We start from the raw sequence: 21,538 nt of genomic DNA, 5'->3' as shown, positions 1-21,538 counted from the left end.
TATGACATATTTTCACACTTTTTTGTTATGTCTATAATTCCACATGTGTTAATTCATAGTTTTGATGCCTTCAGTGTGAATCTACAATTTTCATAGTCATGAAAATAACGAAAACTCTGAATGAGAAGGTGTGTCCAAACTTTTGGTCTGTATATAAATATATATATATGTGCGCATGTTGAGTAAGATTTCTCCTTGAGGAGACACCATTACTGGTGTGTGGAGCTTCAAAGATCATTAGCACTTCACAGGGCAGTCTGGGAAGAGGGAATAATCAAGGCAGCTCGATCACACCAACGTTCTAGCTATTTTTCCCTAAACACTTTTTCACTTCAACTAATTGGGATTTAATGCCAAGCCAGAAGGAAATAGTACCCATTTGGGGACAGTGCTGTTTTTGGGTTTCTTGCCCCTTGTCAAAGGCTTACTGACAAGGGGCAACAAAACCCTGAAATGTCTTTCCTTCTGGAGAGATCACCAGCTTAGTATCAAATCCCAATATGTTTCTAAAACTTTGTAGTTGGACTGAAAAACTAAGGGAAAACTATCTGAAAAGGTGATGTGATCGAGCTGCTTTGCTTTCTAAACTTTCATTCCCATGGATTGTTACAATATCAGGACTGATATTTGCTGTGAGTACACATGTTGCCCACTACAGCCATTTGGTTCCCTGAACCATTATTCACAATATTGCACAAGATTTCAACACAAGAAAACAGACAACAACGATTTCTCTGAAGCACTTTTAATTCCAGGCCATGTCTGATGTAAGTCTACATACCCAGGATGTCTTCATTATTATGGTCTGTGTGGTCACAGAAATCAAAGTAAACAAAATAAATTCCAAAATGTGCAGAAGCAATAAATAAACTATTACATTTAAAATGTATAAATTAGAAAAAGTCCACTGATTTATTCTGAAAATGGGCTAAGAAAACTGGCAGCCTGAATGTCATCCATCTTTCGCAGGCAAGTTCAGATGTTACTTGTCGCCATCACCTTAGATCCAGCACAGAAATCTTTGCATCTTTTACAATCACATGTCTGCACGTCTGAGAAGAAATCAAGAAAATGGGATCATAACCAAGTAAATGGCCTTATAACCTTTACAGCATTGAAAGTCTTGGGCCCGGTTCACATTAACATTATGGTTTTCTTTTATAATCGATCCTGACCCATATTAACAATCTGCCCTCCACCGGCTTTAAAGGGTTACTCTGGCGCTAAGGCATCTTATCCCCTATCCAAAGGATAGGGGATAAGATGCCTGATCGCGGGGGTCCTGCCGCTGGGGACCCCGTGATCTTGCACGCAGCCCCCCGTTACAATCAGTCCCCATGTTTGCTCCGGGTCTGATTACTGGCGATCACGGGGCCGGAGCATTGTGATGTCACGGCCCCGCCCCCGTGGGACGTCACACTCCGCCCCCTCAATGCAAGCCTATGGGTGGGGTTGTGACAGCTGCACATAGCACTATTAAATATCTGTAAGCACAATAGAGTCTAGCCTTTAGATGTGACTGCAGATAACTTAAAGGGGTACTCCAGGGGAAAGCATTTTTTTTTTTTTTGAACTAATGCCAGAAAGTTAAACAGATTTGTAAATTACTTCTGTTAAAAAATCTTAATATTTCCAGTACTTATCAGCTACTGTATGTTCCACAGGAAGTTCTTTTCTTTTTTAATTTATTTTTTGTCTTACCCACAGTGCTCTCTGCTGACACCTCTGTCCATGTCAGGAACTGTCCAGAGCAGGAGCAAATCCCCATAGCAAACCTATCCTGCTCTGAACAGTTCCTGACATGGACAGAGGTGTCAGCAGAGAGCACTGTGGTGAGACAAAAAAAAAAAAAAAAGAAATTAAAAAAGAAAAGAACATCCTGTGGAACATACAGCAGCTGATAAGTATTGGACGGATTAAGATTTTTTAACAGATGTAATTTACAAATCTGTTTAACTTTCTGCCACCAGTTCATTTAACCCCTTAAGGACCAGAGCATTTTTTGCACATCTGGCCACTGTCACTTTAAGCATTAACCCCTTAAGGACCAAGGACGTACCGGTACGTCCTTGGTCCTGCTCTTCTGATATAATGCAGGGTTACACAGTAACCCCGCGTCATATCACGGCGGGCCCGGCGTCATAGTGAAGCCGGGACCCTCCTCTAATAGCGCGCAGCGCCGATCGCCGCGCAGCGCCGCGCGCTATTAACCCTTTAGCGCTATTAACCCTTTAGCTGCGCGCTCAGAGCTGAGCCGCGCGGCTAAAAGTGAAAGTGAAAGTTCCCGGCTAGCTCAGTCGGGCTGTTCGGGAAACCAGTGATCAATGATGAAGATCAGTGTGTGCAGTGTTATAGGTCCCTATGGGACCTATAACACTGCAAAAAAAAAGTAAAAAAAAAGTGAATAAATATCATTTAACCCCTTCCCTATTAAAAGTTAGAATCACCCCCCTTTTCCAATAAAAAAAAAACACAGTGTAAATAAAAATAAAAATAAACGTGTTACTGCTCCTAATATGACTTGTTTGCCATACTGCCTGTCTATTTCTTTTAGGCGCATGTGCACCACATATTTTGGCCCCTTGGTCACTTGCACATTTACTACTTTGTATGTTTAAAATCTTCAATAAACTTTACTATTGAAAAAAAAAAAAAAATAAACATATATGGTATCACCGGGTGCGGAAATGTCCGAATTATAAAAATATATCATTAATTAAACCGCTCGGTCAATGGCGTGCGCGCAAAAAAATTCCAAAGTCCAAAATTGTGCATTTTTGGTCACTTTTTATTTCATTTAAAAATGAATAAAAAGCGATCAGTAAGTTCTATCAATGCAAAATGCAAAAATGGTACCATTAAAAACTTCAGATCACGGCGCAAAAAATGAGCCCTCATACCGCTCCATACACGGAAAAATAAAAAAGTTATAGGGGTCAGAAGATGACAATCATTTTAATCGTATGGACCTACAGAATAAATATCAGGTGTCATTTTTACCGAAAAATTTACTACGTAGAAACGGAAGCCCCCAAAAGTTACAAAACAGCGTTTTTTTTTCAATTTTTTTTCAAAGATTTTTGGGTAAAATGACTGACGTCATTACAAAGTAGAATTGGTGGCGCAAAAAATAAGCCATCATATGGATTTTTAGGTGCAAAATTGAAAGAGTTATGATTTTTTAAAGGCAAGGAGCAAAAAATTAAAATGCAAAAACGGAAAAAACCCCGGTCCTTAAGGGGTTAAAGGGGTACTCCGGTGAAAAACTTTTTTTTTTTTTTTTTTTTTAAATCAACTGGTGCCAGAAAGTTAAACAGATTTGTAAATTACTTCTATTAAAAAAAAATCTTAATCCTTCCTGTACTTATTAGCTGCTGAATACTACAATGGAAATTCTTTTCCGTTTGAAACACAGAGCTGTCTGCTGACATCATGAGCACAGTGCTCTCTGCTGACATCTCTGTCCATTTTAGGAACTGTCCAGAGTAAAAGGAAATCCCCATAGCAAACATATGCTGTTCTGGACAGTTCCTAAAATGGACACAGATGTCAGCAGAGAGCACTGTGCTCATGATGTCAGCAGACAGCTCTGTGTTTCAGAAAGAAAAGAATGTCCGCTGTGGTGTTCAGCAGCTAATAAGTACAGGAAGGATTAAGATTTTTTAATAGAAGTAATTTACAAATCTGTTTAACTTTCTGGCACCAGTTGATTTAAAAAAAAAAGTTTTTCACCGGAGTATCCCTTTAATAACTCTGGGATGCTTTTACTTATGAATTTGATTCCAAGATTGTTTTTTCGTGACATATTCTACTTTATGGTAGTGGTAAATTTTTGTCGATACTTGCATCATTTCTTGGTGAAACATTCCAAAATTCCATGAAAAATTTGAAGATGTTGCATTTTTCTAACTTTTAAGCTATCTGCTTGTAAGGAAAATGGACATACCAAATAAATTATATATTGATTCACATACACAATACAATTTGTCTACTTTATGTTTGCATCATTAATGTTATGTTTTTAGTTTTGGAAGACATCAGAGGGCTTCAAAGTTCACCAGCAATTTTCTATTTTTTTTTCGAAATTTTCCGTTTTGAAGTGGATTTGAAGGGCCTTTATATTAGAAATACCCCATAGATGACCTCATTATAGAAACTGCACCCCTCAAAGTATTCAAAATGACATTCAGTAAGTTTGTTAACCCTTTAGGTGTTTCACAGGAATAGCAGCAAAGTGAAAGAGAAAATTCAAAATCTTCATTTTTTACACTCGCCTGTTCTTGTAGACCCAGTTTTTGAATTTTTACAAGGGGTAATAGGAGAAAAAGACCCCCAAAATTTGTAACCCAATTTCTCTCGAGTAAGGAAATACCTCATATGTGTATGTAAAGTGTTCGGCGGGTGCAGTAGAGGGCTCAGAAGGGAAGGAGCACCAATGGTATTTTGGAAAGTGAATTTTTACAAAGGGCAATGGGAGAAAATGCCCCCCAAATTTGTAACCCCATCTCTTCTGAGTATGGAAATACCCCATGTTAGGACGTAAAATGCTCTGCGGGCGAACTACAATTCTCAGAAGAGAAGGAGTTACATTTGGCTTTTGGAAAGCAAATTTTGCTAAAATGGTTTTTGGGGGGCATGTTGCATTTAGGAAGCCCCTATGGTGGCAGAACAGCAAAAAAAAAAAAAAAAAAAAAAAAACACATTGCATAATATTTTGGATACTACACCCCTCAAGGAATGTAACAAGTGGTACAGTGAACCTTAACACCCCACAGGTGTTTGACAACTTTTTGTTAAAGTCAGATGTGTAAATGAAAAAAAAAATGTTTTTCACTAAAATGCTGTTTTTTCCCCAAATTTTTCATTTTTACAAGGGGTAATAGTAGAAAATGTCCCCCAAAATTTGTAACCTCATTTCTTTTGAGTATGGAAGTATTCCATGTGTGGACGTAAAGTGCTCTGCCAGCGAACTACAATGCTCAGAAGAGGAGGAGCGCCATTGAGCTTTTGGAGAGATCATTTGTTTGGAACGGAAGTCAGGGGCCATGTGCATTTACAAAGCCCCCCATGGTGCCAGAACAGTGGACCCCCCCACATGTGACCCCATTTTTGAAACTACACCCCTCACGGAATGTAATAAGGGGTACAGTGAGCATTTACACCCCACTGGCATTTGACAGATCTTTAAAACAGTGGGCTTTGCAATTGAAAAATTACTTTTTTCATTTTCACAGACCACTGTTCCAAAAATCCGTCAGTCACCTGCGGGGCGTAAATGTTCACTGCACCCCTTATTACATTACATGAGGGGTGTAGTTTCCAAAATGGGGTCACATGTGGAGGGGGGTCCATTGTTCTGGCACTATGGGGGCTTTGTAAACACACGTGGCCTTCAATTACGGACAAATTTTCTCTCCAAAAGCCCAATGGAGCTCCTTCTCTTTTGAGCAGTGTAGTTCGCCCGCAGAGCACTTTACATCCACATATGGGGTATGTTCTTACTCAGAAGAAATGGGGTTACAAATTATGAGGGCTTCTTTCTTATTTTCCCTTGTGAAAATGAAAATTTTTGGGTAACACCAGCATTTCAGTAAAAAGAATTTTTTTTTTTTCATTTTCCCATCCAACTTTAACAAAAATTCGTCAAACACCTGTGGGGTATTAAGGCTCACTATACCCCTTGTTACATTCCGTGAGGGGTGTAGTTTCCAAAATGGGGTCACACATGGATATTTATTTTTGTGTTTATGTCAGAACTGCTGTAAAATCAGCCACTCCTGTGCAAATCACCAATTTAGGCCTCAAATGTACATAGTGCGCTCTCACTCCTGAGCCATGTTGTGCACCCGCAGAGCATTTTACGCACACATATGGGGTATTTCCGTACTTAGGAGAAATTGTGTTACAAATTTTGAGGGTCTTTTTTTCCTTTTACCTCTTGTGAAAATAAAAAGTAAGGGGCAACACCAGCATGTTAGTGTAAATTCTTTTATTTTTTTACACTAACTGGCTGGTGTAGACCCCAACTTTTCCTTTTCATAAGGGGTAAAAGGAGAAAAAGCCCAGGGCTACGACAGGGCTCCGAAGTGAGAGAGCACCATTCGCATTTGAGGACTAAATAAGGGATTGCATAGGGGTGGACATAGGGGTATTCTACGCCAGTGAATACCAAACAGGGTGCCTCCAGCTGTTGCCAAACTCCAAGCATGCCTGGACAGTCAGTGGCTGTCCAGAAATGCTGGGAGTTGTTGTTTTGCAACAGCTGTAGGCTCCGTTTTGGAAACACTGACGTCCGATACGTTTTTCATTTTTATGGGGGGGGGGGGGGAGGGCCACAGTTTAGGGACCAATGCACAGTGATCTCAAAACTGTGGCCCTCCAGATGTTGCAAAACTACAAATCCCAGCATGCCCAGACAGCAAACTGCTGTGTGGGCATGCTTGGAGTTGTAGTTTTGCAAGATCTAGAGGGCCACAGTTTAGAGACCACTGCACAGTGATCTCCAAACTGTGGCCCTCCAGCTGTTGCAAAACTGCAAATCCCAGCATGGCCAAACAGAAAATAGCTGTCTGGGCATGCTGGGAGTTGTAGTTTTGCAACATCTGGAGGGCTACAGTTTAGAGACCACTGTATAGGGGTCTCCAAACTGTAGCCCTTCAGATGTTGCTAGGCAACAACTCACCGGCTTCTGTAGGATTGCCGCACCAGGGAGCCACATTGCCGTCCTCTGTCGCACGCCGCCGATGGTAAGTGGACCTCCGGCACCGGTCACGGACGGTTCCCCTGCTCTGCTCGGACTACAGTGGGTGGGCAGATTGGATGAACCAAGCTTTAAGCCCCCGCACCCGATCTGCTATTGGTCGGCCGCTTCTGACCGACCAATAGCAGGTATAGGAGGGGTGGCAAACCTGCCACCTCACTCCTATCCCTTCAGGGGGATCGTGGGTTTCTTGGAAAACTCTGATCCCCCTTATTTTCCGGGTCACCGGAGACTCGTATGACCCGGAATCACCGCAAATCGCCTGTGTGAATTCACTGGCGATTTGCGGTGGAGGGTCTCAGGACCCCCCCTGGGCATTGTCACGGGATGCCTGCTGAATGATTTCAGCACGCATCCCGATCCGGTCCCCGCCCTGTGTGCGGCAGGGACCGAAATTACCATGGGCCTACAGGTACGCCCTTGGTCCTTAAGTATCAGGGCGTCAGGGCGTACCTGTACACCCGTGGTCCCTAAGCGGTTAAAAAAATAACAATTCCACCGGAGAACCCCTTTAAAGGAGATGTCCGGTGCGGACTTTTCCTATTCCATCCTTCCCGGGCTGCAAAAAAAGAGAAAACAAACTTTCATTTAAATTACTACGTTCCCCCGGAGCTCCACAACATCTGATCGGTTGGCTGGGCTGTCTACTAGCTACTTCCCTTAGCCCGGTACATCACATGGCACTTCAGCCTATCACCAGCCGATGCGGAACATCGCTGTGGCTGGTGATAGGCTGAAGCACCGTGTGACGTACTGGGCTAAGGGGAGTAGGTAGTAGACAGCCCAGCCGACTGATCAGATGTTGCAGAGCTCCGGGGAAACGTAGGAAGGTAAGTGAAAGTTTATTTTCTCTTTTTTTGCAGCCCGGGCAGGATGGAATAGGAAGAGTCCGCACCGGACATCTCCCTTAAATCTCTGATTCCAACAATGTCTCTCTAAGAAAGGTTCAGAGATGTGAGGTCACGGATGGGCAAACACCTCACTTACACCAGTAAGGAAGGAGACGCCTCACACCTCATCTGTCAGCCATGTTCCAATGGCAAGATCTTCCATCTTGTAGATTGCAATGGCCAATGGGCAGTAAACACCATGTCCATCAGGGGTCTCAAACTCGTGGCCCTCCAGATGTTGCAAAACTTCAACTCCCAGTATGCCCGGACAGCCACTTCTGATATTAGGGGTGGGGAACATCTAGCCTTGCAGGCTGTATAAGGTCCACAAAACCATTTGGTCTAGGCCTTTTGTATGGATACACTGGGCCTGCTGTAGGTTATACTGTTGAAAATCTACATACTGTGTGAAAGTAGACTAAGGAGAGACAATCTGTTTTTGATGTGGAAAGTGTGACAATTTGCATGTCCAAAACAGTGCATTGTCACTGCCCTAAACCCAATTCCCATTTATTTCAATAGGAGTGAGAAAAACACACTGAAGTGTCATGTCACTTCTATTCTGCGCTGAATCTCCCAGAGTTGAAGTTTAGGTTTACAAAATTTAGTTAGTAACTGGATTAGGGACCCTACCCAGAGAGTGGTGTTCAATGATTTGTACTCTGATGGGCCATGGTTATTAGTGGTGTACCCCCAAGGTTCAGTACTGGGCCTGCTCCCATAGACTTGCATTGAGGGGGCAGTGTGTGACGTCACACAGAGGCGGAGTCGTGACGTCACGATACTCTGTTCCCGTGGTCGGGAGGCATAAGATTTGGAGCCTCCAGCGCTTTCTGCAGTGCTAGCAGGTGGGTGCTGCATGCTAGATTGCGGGAGTCCCCAGCACCGGGACCCCCGTGATCGGACATCTTATCCCCTATCCTTTGGATAGGGGATAAGATGTCTTAGTGACGGAGTACCCCTTTAATGATATAGAGGATGGGATTAACTGATCTGTTTCTATCTTTCCAAAGGCACCATGTTTTGTAGCACGGCACGGAGACATGCAACTAAACTAATAAGGGGCATGGAACATTTTAGTTATTAAGAAAGATTAAAAGAAATGAATGTAAAAAGTGTTCCTGTCACGAGAGAAAATTTTTGACATGTCGTAGGGACATGCAAATTTAGAGAAATATTATTTACATACATCAATGGAAAAAGTATCATCTGGGGAGAAAAACATTTCTTACTGTAAACAATTCTCAGGACTTAAGGGATTTGGAACAAGCTGTTTACAAGTTAACAATACAGTTTGGAGATATATTTAGCATTCAGCTCAAAAAACCTACCCCACACAATTTCCCAGTGTGTTACTAAGCAACTCAGTACGGTGCTGCAAAACTAGCCAGCCGCTGCTACTTCAGCTGTCACTGTATTAGTGTTACCTTAAATTTACTTTTTAGAATTTTTTTCTTTTACTTACTTTTACTTATCTTACTCTTGTAGGTAGATCAGCACACATAGCTTTGTATATGGATGTATTGACATTGCATTTACTTACATTGAACTGCCTTGGTTCTTTGCTGTGTGGATGAAACCCTTTCTTTTTACACCCCGAAACTTCCAGCATGCCCGCATTAGTGAGTCGAAAGATCCCAGTACTATACAAGTAAAAGAAAATAGATAAATACATGAAAAAGAGCCCATTAGAAAATCTGAAATATAAGTTGATGGACTGGAAGCTAAGTAATGCCCTGCACATCCCCCTGAAGCACTCTTGAAAGAATGGCATTGTGTCCAGTGCAAAAAAAAAGCATCGATTGTTATTGCCTGTCATGTTACGATAGGGTTGCACCCCAGATAGTATTTTACCGGCGCAGGCATTTCCATGTTGCTGCTGGTAATTTTCTATGAAGAATACTAGCCATGCAAAATCAGTGACCTGCGGCAGTGACGTGTGACATCCTCTTGCGCCAAGGAGCCGTGCAGGAAGACATTAGTCATTGTCAGTGCCTCCCGCACAGAAAACCCGTTGGCGCCAAGAGAAGCTCCCTGCACCTGAGCCTGGAGACATACAGGCCTGGTGAGGTACAGGCAGTGCTAGACTGCCAGCGGGGAAATGGGGGAGGGGGATTTATTAAAATGGCACAAGGGGGGGGGGGGGGGGTCAGGACAATTAACTTCTTAAGGACCAGACCCATTTTGGCCTTAAGGACCAGACCAATTTTATTTTAGCATTTACGTTTTTTCCTCCTCGCCTTCTAAAAATCATAACTCTTTTATATTTCTATCTACAGACACATATGAGGGCTTGTTTTTTGCATCACCAATTGTACTTTGTAATTACCTCACTTATTTTACCATAAAATGTACGGTGCAACCAAACAAATATTATTTATGTGGGAAAATTGAAAAGAAAACCGCAATTTAGCAAATTTTAGAAGGTTTTGTTTTCACGCTGTACACTTTCCGGTAAAAATTACATGTTTTCTTTATTCTGTGGGTCAATACAATTAAAATGATTCCCATGTTATATGCTTTTCTATAATTGTACCACTGGAAAAAAATCTCAAACCATTTTAACAAAATGTTTATGTTTGAAATTGCCCTATTTTGACCACCTATAACTTTCACATTTTTCCGTATATGGGGCAGCATGAGGGCTAATTTTTTGCGCCATGAGCTCTAGTTATTATCAGTACCACTTTTTCTTAGGTATTACTTTTTTATAATTTTTTTTATAAATTTTTTTGGGAGTAAAATGTGACAAAAAATCAGCAATTTTGGACTTAAATTTTTTTTTACTTTTACGCTGTTCACCGTATGGTATAATTAACAATATATTTTATTAGTTCATACTTTTACGCATGTGGAGATACCAAATATGTGTATTCATTATTTTTATTTACGTTTTTTTGGGGGAAAAGGGATGTTTAATGTTTTTATTGGGGGAGGGGATTTTTCATAATTTTTTTACACTTTCATAGTCCCCATAGGGGACTATTTATAGCAATCATTTGATTGCTAATACTGTTCAGTGCTATGCATAGAGCATAGCACTAATCAGTGTTATCAGTGATCTTCTGCTGTGGTCTGCTCAATCTCAGACCTGAGTAGAAGACCCCGGGAGACAGCCGGAGCCAGGAGAGGGGACCTCTGGCTGCCATGCTGGATGATTGGATCCCCGTGGCAGCGCTGTGGGCTATCCGATCATCCAATCAAAGTACCGCACTGTCGCAGATGCTGTGATCTGTATTGATCTCGGCATCTGAGGGGTTCATGGCAGACATCCGCGCGATCGCAGATGTCCGCTATTACTGGTGGGTCCCTGGCTGCTGATAGCAGCCGGCACCTGTCGCACATGATGCGAGCACCAGTCCGGTGCTCGCGGTCATGGTGGCGCGTAAATGTACGTCATGGTGCATTAAGTACCACGGCACCATGACATACATTTACATAGATTGTCGTTAAGGGGTTAAAATGGCTCGGGGGGATCAGGAGGGGGGAATCAATTAAAATGGCTCAGGGGGATCAGGAGAGGGGAATCAATTAAAATGGCACAGGGGATAAGGAGGGGGGAATCAATTAAAATGGCTCAGGGGGATCAGGAAATAGGGAATCAATTAAAATGGCACAGGGGATCAATTAAAATGGTACAGGGGGCTAAGAGGGGGAAAATTTAAATGGTACAGGGGGCTAAGAGGGGGGAAATTTAAATGGCACAGGGGGATCAGGGGGGATATTGAAATGGCACAGGTTTTTTTTTTTTTAGAGGGGGGATTGAAATCCCCCCCTCCCTCTGAACCTTTTTGTGCCATCTCATTCCCCCCTTTTATCCCCCTGTGCCATTTCAATCCCCTGCATATCTACTGTATCTCTTCTATCACTTCCAGTAATGTCACGCATATATAATGCAAATTAGCATGGCCAACATTTTTTTGCAAGAAAGGTGGCAACTCTAGTCATATACTAAAGTTAGAATTACTCCCAAGTGTAAGAAAGCCGGACTAAGCTCTTGAGGAAGTGTGACCAGTGCACATATTAGGTGAATGTTCTGAAAAGAAATAAAAAACCAAGGGGGGGGGGGGGTCTATGAGTGCCAGGTAGTCTATTATACTGTAAGAATTAAAGAGGCTTTTTATATTTTTTCAAGATATGGTGATTTCTACTTTGTTTATTTTTAAGGTTAATTGACATGTTTGTATTATTTACCCAAATAACTTATGTTTATGTTGAGTACATTTTGATCTATGTCACATCAACACCTATGGTTTAGGCTCTTTTCACTTAGGCTGGGTTCACATATGTTTGGCATGCCGCTCTGCCTAAACTCGCCTCAAATAATGCCACAACTGATGACACAAGTGCATCAGTTGTTTAGGATCCGACGTTCCTTATTGTGCATGCCGGACAGGGGAATGCAGCAAGATGCGTTCCCCTGCAGCAAGATGCGTTCCCCTGCAGCAAGATGCGTTCCCCTGCAGCAAGATGCGTTCCCCTGCAGCAAGATGCGTTCCCCTGCAGCAAGATGCGTTCCCCTGCAGCAAGATGCGTTCCCCTGCAGCAAGATGCGTTCCCCTGTCCGGTGCCCATGCTGCCTGTTCCACCATCAGCTGTTCAACTTGATATGCCTGATGAATGTGAACTTTTCTTCAATCAGTTTCCCTCCAACGCTTTTTCTACAGCACCAGAGGGAAACACTTCACTTCTGTACCACACACATATGTGAAGGGGGTCTTAAAAACCAAAGCCACATCATTCTGTCAGATCCACTGCAGGACTGACACTGATAGCATCCACAAGGACACACTGACTTTCAATGGGGTTGAACAGGTTCCAATAATGTGCCCATCAATTGTACAGGAAAAATGGCAATGCTTTCATCACAATAATTCCTGTCCAAATTGACAGAATCTTCTATGAAGGCTCCGAAAAGATCCTTTAATGTAAATGTGAACAGAGCCTTACTTACTAAAGTAACTGAGCATTATATTATATATAAATATTGTGAAGAAAAGAGAGAGTTAATTATTGTAAGAAAAGAGAGAGTTAATTGTTGTAATGGCAGAATTAGTCCAAGTGCCATGGAAGACTGAGCCGAGCAGTTGGTATAGGTCGCTTAGATTCGCTTAGAACAGCAAATTCAGCCCCAACAAGCAATGGCTAAGCTAGAGATACACTTGCTGAGAAAATAAGAGTCTTACAACTTAACAAGGGAAAGTCTACTACAGCTCTATATGCAATGAAAAAGTCAAACCTGTGTTAAAGTTAAGAGCTGCATTCACAATTATACAGGCTTCAGAGCTGAAATCTGCAATGCTGAAATCAGGGCTATAATACAGACTATAACTAAGGATCAATTTAGACACACGATTATGTAAATTAGTAAAAGAAGTAGGTGGGCATGATTCATGACACTTAATGAATCCTGAGAGGAGTGAGTTCTCTTGCTTCTCTACAACATATCAAGTCGCATCGCATATAGACTTAGTTTTGTGCAATGACATTGGGTTAAGAAACATTAATAAAATTGTGTACAAGCATAAATCAATATCAGACCATACCCCGGTTGTAATATATTTAAAGGGGTACTCCGCTGCTCAGCGTTTGGAACAAACTGGAGAACGTCCTTTGAGAAAGTCGGGAGATGAAACGTACGTTGGGACGGTGGAGACAGGTTTCCATTATGGGTAAGTGAGGTTCTCTATTGACTTTTGGCATGTAATTTGTATGCATTGGTTTACATATGATAGAGTGGGTAGCTCCAATTCAAGCATGGTAGGGCCATTTGACCCCTGTTTACATTACTTTGCATTTTATACAGAGCCTTTTTATCACTCTCCTTACCTCACTTAAAGGGGTACTCCGCATCCCTAGACATCTTTTCCCCTATCCAAAGGATATGGGATAAGATGTCAGATCGCCGGGGTCCCGCTGCTGGGGGCCCCCGGGATCTCGGCTGCTGCACCCACATGTATGGTTTCCACCTCACACCGGCAACACTGGAAGATTTGGAGCCTGACCACAATGGTGGATGAGCGTGACGTCACGACTCCGCCCTGTGTGATGTCACGCCCCACCCCCTCAACGCAAGTCTATGGGAGGTCCGTCACACCCCCTCCCATAGACTAGCATTGATTCATACCAAAATTTGTATGAATCAAAAGGGACTCTACAAGATAAGGAGGCGAAAGTTTTTTTTTTTTTTTTTTTACAGTAATTGGACCTACCTGCACTGTCAGTAGAACAAAGGGATTTGTTGGATAAAGAAATAATGGCAGAAGAAATTAGAGAGGCAATAGATTCTTGTGCAGTCATCTGTGCCAGGGTTGGACGGCCTTCCCTTGAAATATATCAAGAGTTTAGAGAAGCCCTTGTCCCTATATTGAGTATACTGTTGAAAGAATTCTTTAAGACTAATGCCCTTCCGCAATCAATGATGGAAACCAAAACAATATTGATATAAAAAAAAAAGGTAAGAACCTTCTTAAGGTGGAGCCATATCGTCCCATTTCATTGATTAATGCTGCCACCAAGATCCTGGCAAAAGTGCTTGCCAGGAGATTGGCCTCGGTGGTCCCAGATGTCATCAAGGCTGAACAGACAGGCTTTGTTCCATGGAAGTTGATGTATAATAATTTGGTAAGGACATTTGTAAATAAACAACTAGGTGATGAACCCTTCAGCTCCATCCTGTCTTTAGACGCAATGAAAGCGTTTGACAGGGTGGATTGGGGGTTCTTGTGGCGGGTTTTGGAGAAATTTGGCTTAGGAGAAGGAATAATAAAATTGATTAAACTTCTATATGAACATCCAAGTGCTAGAATTGGAATAAATGGCTCCATAACTAGGTATTTTGGGGTATCAAGAGGGACCCGACAAAGATGCCCCTTATCTCCCTTGTTATTTGTGCTGTGTACGGAACCTTTGGTGGCAATGATAAAGAAATCAAGGGAGATTAGAGGTTTTGAGATTAATGAGAGGGAAGAGAAGCTTTTGTTATATGCTGAGGATGTTCTTTTGTTCTTGGAAAATGCGGAGATTGGTTTGCCAGAAGTTATAAAACTAGTGGAGGACTATGGGAAAATGTCTGGATTAAAATCTATTGGGAGAAATAATCTTTGTTGCCAGCAGTTCTTGGAGTCAGACAGAGGTTCAGGATGAAACACTGGAATATTTAGGGATCAAGGTGTCACCAAGGGTAGATTTTTACACACAAAATAACCTTTGACAGCTAATGAAGAAAATTCTAAATAAAATTGATATATGGGTTAAACCTCCCCTAACAATGGCTGATAGAATTTAATTAGTCAAAATGGTGGTATTGCCAATTCGGATTAAGGATATGTGGTTTCGGGGCTTGGAGGCAATGCTGAGGAGATTGAAAAATAGGGTGAAACTAAAATATGGTAATTTAGTATTGCCAGAGGGCGAAGGTGGATGGAGTCTGCTAAAATGTAAGTACTATTTTATGGCTAATAAATTGATAAATATTAAAAGAAGCCGGCAGAATCCCTTGTTGGCAGAATTGTTTAGGGAGCAACAGAGCTCATTTAAGAACATGGTGAAAATGCTGCAAGCAGACCTACCAGTGGCTGGACAAAAGGACTGGTTATCTGTGGTTAAATACATAGAAGGATTTGGCAAGAGTTCAAAGTAATTTGTAAGATATCAGGTAGTCTAAATATTAAATATCTATGGATTAAGTATGGGGTTACATATGTAGATCAGTTGTTTGAGGAAGGGGTACTTCCTACATACAATTAAGGTAGAATTAGGTTTGAGAGAGGCACATCACTTGTGCTACATTCAATTATGTCAGACTTATAGGTAAACGTTAAATAAAGCCTTGTTCAGGATAAGTTCGCACAGTTTGATAGAATTATGGGTTGTCGAATGAACGCGGAATGTCCCAAATGTGGGGAAGAGAACGCCAATCTGTTGGACTTATTTTGGAACTGCCCACATATAAGGGGTATTTGGAAGAAGGTTTTTGATGTAAAAGAAGTAAGATTAAGTATGGGATGACTGTGACTAGGGAGATTTAAAGGCTTTGTGATAATTCCATAATTTAGTTTTTCCTCCTCTCACCAGACATTGGGGGATTCTTCAAAGAGTGGGAAAATATATATTGACATTTATGATAAGTTAATTTTTTGTATTGTTTAAAAAATAAATAAAACATTTGAACACAGGTAAAGCAACCTATATACTAAGTTCCTCAAATCAATGTAGATAAATTCTGCCATAAACAAAAAAAAAAAAAAAAAAAAGAGGCTCAAAAAGGTGGACATAACCTAAGAAAATGTTTAGATTACTTTGCAAGTTGCATATGAAATTCATACCCACATACTGATACACATTTATTATGCAATGTACATACTCATTGTGCTTTGGAGAACAAACAATAGCGATGGCTTCGGGTAGCATGAGCTGGTAGGAACAGTGAGTGTGGAGATCCACGCTGGACAAAAAAGCTGTCTGTGTTGGATGTGTCTGCAAAAGACAATAGAGAAAATAAATAGTACACGGTTATTCCATTGTATAAAAAACATTTAATATATTTTGATACTTTAAATGTCACATCAAATCAAATGCAAATCCACATCCTTTACATTTGGCCTGGATGGGCAATATTTAGATGCTTTTGCACCTTGCTCAACAAGGGGCATAGCTTAGCACCAACTTTATAGTGCACTAAAAGTTTGGCATAAGCCAACTAATAGCTGGTTTAAACCTTAAAAAAGACAGTCCAAAGGCGCACCATATAAAAGTATGGTTAACACACTGCTTGAACCATGAAGTATATGGACAGGCAATGGCCCATTTTACTGAGGCTTTGGACCACTTGAAACACATTCTGCTTTGCTGTTTGTTACTTCTGCTGAATGCATCAATAAAGCAGCATAAAATGACAATAAACATGCAATAAATAGTAGTAGATCTCATGTTAGTATTTAGAAGAAGGGTCAGTTTTGATGTCATTTTAGACGCAAACTATAATCTGAGTTTCCCCATTCTCATGATCAGTGGCTGTTTCAGCAGTAAGGCTCCTCTAATAAGCTAGTTTCCCCCTATCCTGTATATGAGGAATACCATTTTGAGCTATGACTACCCCCTTAATGTGTCAGCAATGTGTAGGAACAAAGTTGAGAGAATATTTTGACAAATATTAGTCATTGTTAGGATTTTATTCTAATTTGGGTTTACAGTATGCAGTCTAAACTAAACAAAAACTGCTGTTAAAATCATTTTCTATATTCTTCTTCTTATTTTTTTTTTTACTCACATGGATCCATCCCAGGGTAAGAAGATTGTGCTGGTCTTGTACATTAAATAATTCTTCCACATTCTCCATGTCACAATAGTCCGGCCCTGCAGACTGCTTTGGTACAATCACATGTGTAATGGTGAATTCATCATGGGTCTGCCAAAGATAATGAAAACGCAATGAGATACTGCAATGTCTAAGAAATAATAGGACACAACTGTGCACAAAATAAAACCCTAGTCCAAAGTAGTCGCTTACTGGAGAGCGAATGGGCCAAAATGTCAAAGTGTCAAATTAATGTACCAACATTTTTGCACATTCTTAAGTAAGCTTTATAACAGGTGAAGTAAACTAAAATAAGACTTTCCAGATTTATTAATCAGCCAGAGCAACTATGATAAACCTGGTGCATTAAAATTCTACGTTTAAGTATATTTGTGGTGTCCCAGCACCAAAGGCTGTCCTGTGGGCTAAAGATTGCCTGCTGTCTCTCCAATATCTAATTTATTATACTGTGTTTCTATTCCTGTATTATGTTATCCTTGAATTGTACACTGTAGCCTTCAGGGAATGCTGCAGAGTGACTAGGTGACCCTGACGCCCCAATGAGAGCCCCACAACATTGGCCTTCATGTAGTGTAGGGGGGGAGGAGCTGTTAAGTTCTAGTCAGTGCTAGAGTGAGGAAGAGTGTTGGTCAGCAATGTAAATTGAGGTGCGTGAGGAGAAGTCTAAGGAGAAGAAAATCTCAAAATTCTACAGCCACACCAATCTCAGGAAAACCCCGGCACACAGGTAAATGTCAAAGCCTGGCAGTAAGCACAGGGTTCTTGGGGAAACAAATAGTCTTCAGTCAGTCGGTCAAGTTAAATCTCTCAAGCCAGCGTGGGCTGCTAATAATCTGAAAGCTACAGCAACTACAACACAACAGAAAGGCGAAAGGCTCCCCAGGTTACACTCTGTACATCCCTCTGCACTAAAGCTTGTATTGTCAAGGATTCAGTCATTTCAGCAACAGTAAAAATAGTTATCCGTAATCTCGTATCAGTGTATTCATTACCCAGGGCCTGGCCCAGGAGAAGCTATCTCATCCTTGGACAATGGAGGTTAACGGTGCCCTGGTGTCACAAACTTTATCTTACACCCTAACTTTAATTAATTATATCACTATTAGCGGCACCACAGCCTTGTTTTTGGCATCACAAACTGTGTATTATTAGTATCCACACAATAGGCACCTATTACCCACAATGTGCCTAATTCAGGGTATGAAGGGGCAGGGCACACTTCTATCTGTGCTGTCCTATGTATCTCTTTAACAAGCACTTCTTTTCTTAGGCCATGTACATTACACAATCTTGTTCTGTGGCTATAGCAGCTATAATATATATGTATATATATATATATATATATATATATATATATAAATATATGTGTGTGTGTGTGTAACTCAAGAACGCAAATAATCTTTTTTTCCATGTAATTTATTGATGTGTCAAAATTATCTAACTTAACTGATCTGAAAAGAAATCTGTCAGGCCAAGCTACATCTAAAGTAGGAGGGCAACATTGCTCATTGTAGAGCAGACACAGCAAAAAATGTAGCACGCTTGGAAGGACCTAATAAGATTTTAAGCTACATCATTAAAACCTAAGTCATGAATGTTTACAGCTTAGATATCTGCTACAATGTGTCCTTACACAGCTTTGTTTTCACATCAACAAAATTAACCAGAGTACTCCATATTTCTGAGCTAGAGGCATTATTAAAGGGGTTCTCCCTTTTGGATAATAACTACTTTTAAGAAAAGATTTAGGAAAATATTTAAATAATAAAGTGCCCCCTGGTGGAAACCCAGCTGTGATATTCAGGAAAACCTGTTGTAAGTGTATAAATTACTTGCAGCTCCATCACAGGAAAAATTAGGAATTACACTGTGTCTGTGTAATGCAGGACAGGAAATGTCCTCTAAAAGACAGACAGACACTCTTTATAACCACTCTTATGCAAATTTAGTTTAAAGCGTAAATTCAGAATATATTTTTTCACAATGGTGAAATCCATAGCAATGATTGCAATGTGTATTTGTTTCTTTTGTTTTTAAATGCCAGACCTAAATTCCTGTTTGGAGAGGCTGCTTAAAGGGGTACTCCAGTGGAATTTTTTTTTTTCAAATCAACTGGTGCCAGAAAATTAAACAGATTTGTAAATTATGATAGTAGAAGATATGGAAAAAACAGTCATCAACTCACCACGCTGGTTCACGTGAGATCCTTCTTTATTGCGGCATACTCACTAATCAATGCAGGGGAGAGACAGACAGACAACGGGGGGTACAACAGGTGGGCAACGGAACCGTTTCACACGGTGAACGTGCTTCTTCGGGCCTCAGTTGCAAAATGTGACACGAGATTGTTAAATACAGGTAACCAGGCAGTTCAACCTATCAACAATGACTACGTGTGTGATGATGACATAGGTGGGTGTCAACCAAAAATGGTACTGACCCACCTAAATCATAATAGCTAAAAAATAAAAACAGGGGGCTATATCGACCTTATCGTTAAGGTCCAAAGGACCACATGCATCCGTTTTTGATATCCAATAAGTTTCTCTTTGTAAGATCCGTGCAACAGTTGCAATTTTTGTAGGCAGAACACAAGACAAAAAAGTATGCGGTTAGGTGGCAACATGCATACCGTTAAATCATTGATCACTTGTAGATCCAAGTTCATCATGTACGTCATCTTTTGCCCGTGTGGCTATTTTTACATAGGTAAGACGATCAGACAATTACGTAATCGTATTAGAGAACATATGTATTCATTACGTACCCGCAAGGGAGCTCCTCGTCTGATTAATCATGTTGTGGAAGCCCATGGTGCCAATCCTGACGTACTGACGTTTGCAGGGTTGGAGAAGGTGGAACCTAAACCAGGTATCTCTTTAGATAAGTTTCTCTGACAAAGAGAAACTTATTGGATATTAAAAACGGATGCATGTGGTCCTTTGGTCCTTAACGATAAGGTCAATATGGCCCCCTGTTTTTAATTTTTGCACTTTAATGTCTTTTTAGCTATTATGATTTAGGTGGGTCAGTACCGTTTTTGTTTGACACCCACTTATGTCATCATCACACACGTAGTCATTGTTGATAGGTTGAACTGCCTGGTTACCTGTATTTAACAATCTTGTGTCACATTTTGCAACTGAGGCCCGAAGAAGCACGTTCACCGTGTGAAACGGTTCTGTTGCCCACCTGTTGTACCCCCCGTTGTCTGTTTGTCTCTCCCCTGCTTTGATTTGTGAGTATGCTGCAATAAAGAAGGATCTCACGTGAACCAGCGTGGTGAGTTGCCGACTGTTTTTTCCATATCTTCTACTATCAAGTTTTATTGAACTGTGCATATAGTCAGAGCACCACCCGAGTTCCTGTAGCAGAAACCGTGATCCCCGTATCCACCTTATAGTCCATGTACAGACTGAGCAGTGCAGAGTCACCTACTTGTTAGATTTGTAAATTACTTTTATTTAAAAAAAAATCTTAATCCAGTACTTATCAGCTGCTGTATAATACAGAGAAAGTTATTTTCTTTTTTAATTTCCTTTCTGTCTGACCATAGTGCTCTCTGCTGACACCTCTGTTCATGTCAGGAACTGTCCAGAGCAGGAGAGGTTTGCTATAAGGATTTGCTCCTGCTCTGGACAGTTCCTGACATGGACAGATGTGTCAGCATAGAGCACTGTGGTCAGACAGAAAGGAAATTCAAAAAGAAAAGAACTTCCTGTGGAACATACAGCAGCTGATAAGTACTGGAAGTAGTATTATTTTTAATTAGAAGTAATTTACAAATCTGTTTAACTTTCTGGCACCAGTTGATAAAAAAAATATATATATGTTTTCCACCGGAGTACCCCTTTAAGCTGGTCCCTGCAAATCTTAGAAGCGCACTCTGTGCTAAAGCCTTGCGCTGCTCTCCTAGGTAACCATACCGAGCTCAAGACCCAAAGCCGTACAATGTAATGACTTAGGGTGTGATTATAAGATTTTCAGGGCCTGGCCGAAGCAGCCTCTCCAAGCAGGTATTTACAGCGCATATCAAAAAAGGACACAGACACACATTTCTATGGGCTGTGCAGTTATGAAAATAAATATTCTGGATTTGCACCTTAAGGGTAGGGTCACACGTACCGTATTATGCTGCATATTTTCTGCTGTATATTTTCCCACTGATTGAAGTCAAATGGTGGCAAATCAGCTGCATATTTTGTTACCCATTGACTTCAATAGGTAGAAAAATATGCAGCAAAGTACGGCATGTGTGACCCTACCCTAAAGAAGTTTGTCCTGCATTACAAGTAATGACGTATTGCAAGAATAGGTCATGAGTTCCTGAGTAGGAAGGGTCTTACTACCAAGAACTCCACTGATCATCAAAGTTTTTCCATATAAAGGACCCACAGGGCAGTGAGTTGCACACAGAAAAAAAAACTATAGGGCCTTGTGCCCCATTCCTAGTTTCCGCAGGGGTCCCAGAAACCTAAAAAGGAGATTGATAGTCAATGAACAGCTGTTTTATTTTACATAGGGATTGGAAGCATTTACTCAAACAGACAGGCCAGGAGAGCAGACAGA

General features: G+C 41.0%; 1 protein-coding gene across 3 annotated transcripts in view; it reads right to left on the bottom strand.

Annotated features, from left to right (window-relative positions):
• Window positions 1-729: 729 nt before the first annotated feature.
• The window catches only part of STAMBPL1 (STAM binding protein like 1), a 100,690-nt gene continuing 79,881 nt past the window's right edge, over window positions 730-21,538 (bottom strand). For all 3 annotated transcript variants that reach the window (XM_056530091.1, XM_056530090.1, XM_056530093.1), the window contains exons 8-11: window positions 16,922-17,059; window positions 16,016-16,128; window positions 9,194-9,293; window positions 730-1,052 (exon numbers count right to left, since the gene is read on the bottom strand). In XM_056530091.1, the coding sequence (XP_056386066.1) occupies window positions 996-1,052; window positions 9,194-9,293; window positions 16,016-16,128; window positions 16,922-17,059 (408 nt within the window). In that variant the 3' untranslated portion in view covers window positions 730-995. The remainder of the gene's footprint in view (window positions 1,053-9,193; window positions 9,294-16,015; window positions 16,129-16,921; window positions 17,060-21,538) is intronic.

This window comes from Hyla sarda, chromosome 7 (assembly GCF_029499605.1).
Source record: "Hyla sarda isolate aHylSar1 chromosome 7, aHylSar1.hap1, whole genome shotgun sequence".
NCBI lineage: Eukaryota > Metazoa > Chordata > Amphibia > Anura > Hylidae > Hyla > Hyla sarda.
The sequence above is the reverse complement of the archived record's forward strand: the minus strand, read 5'-3'. Positions and strand labels throughout refer to the sequence as shown.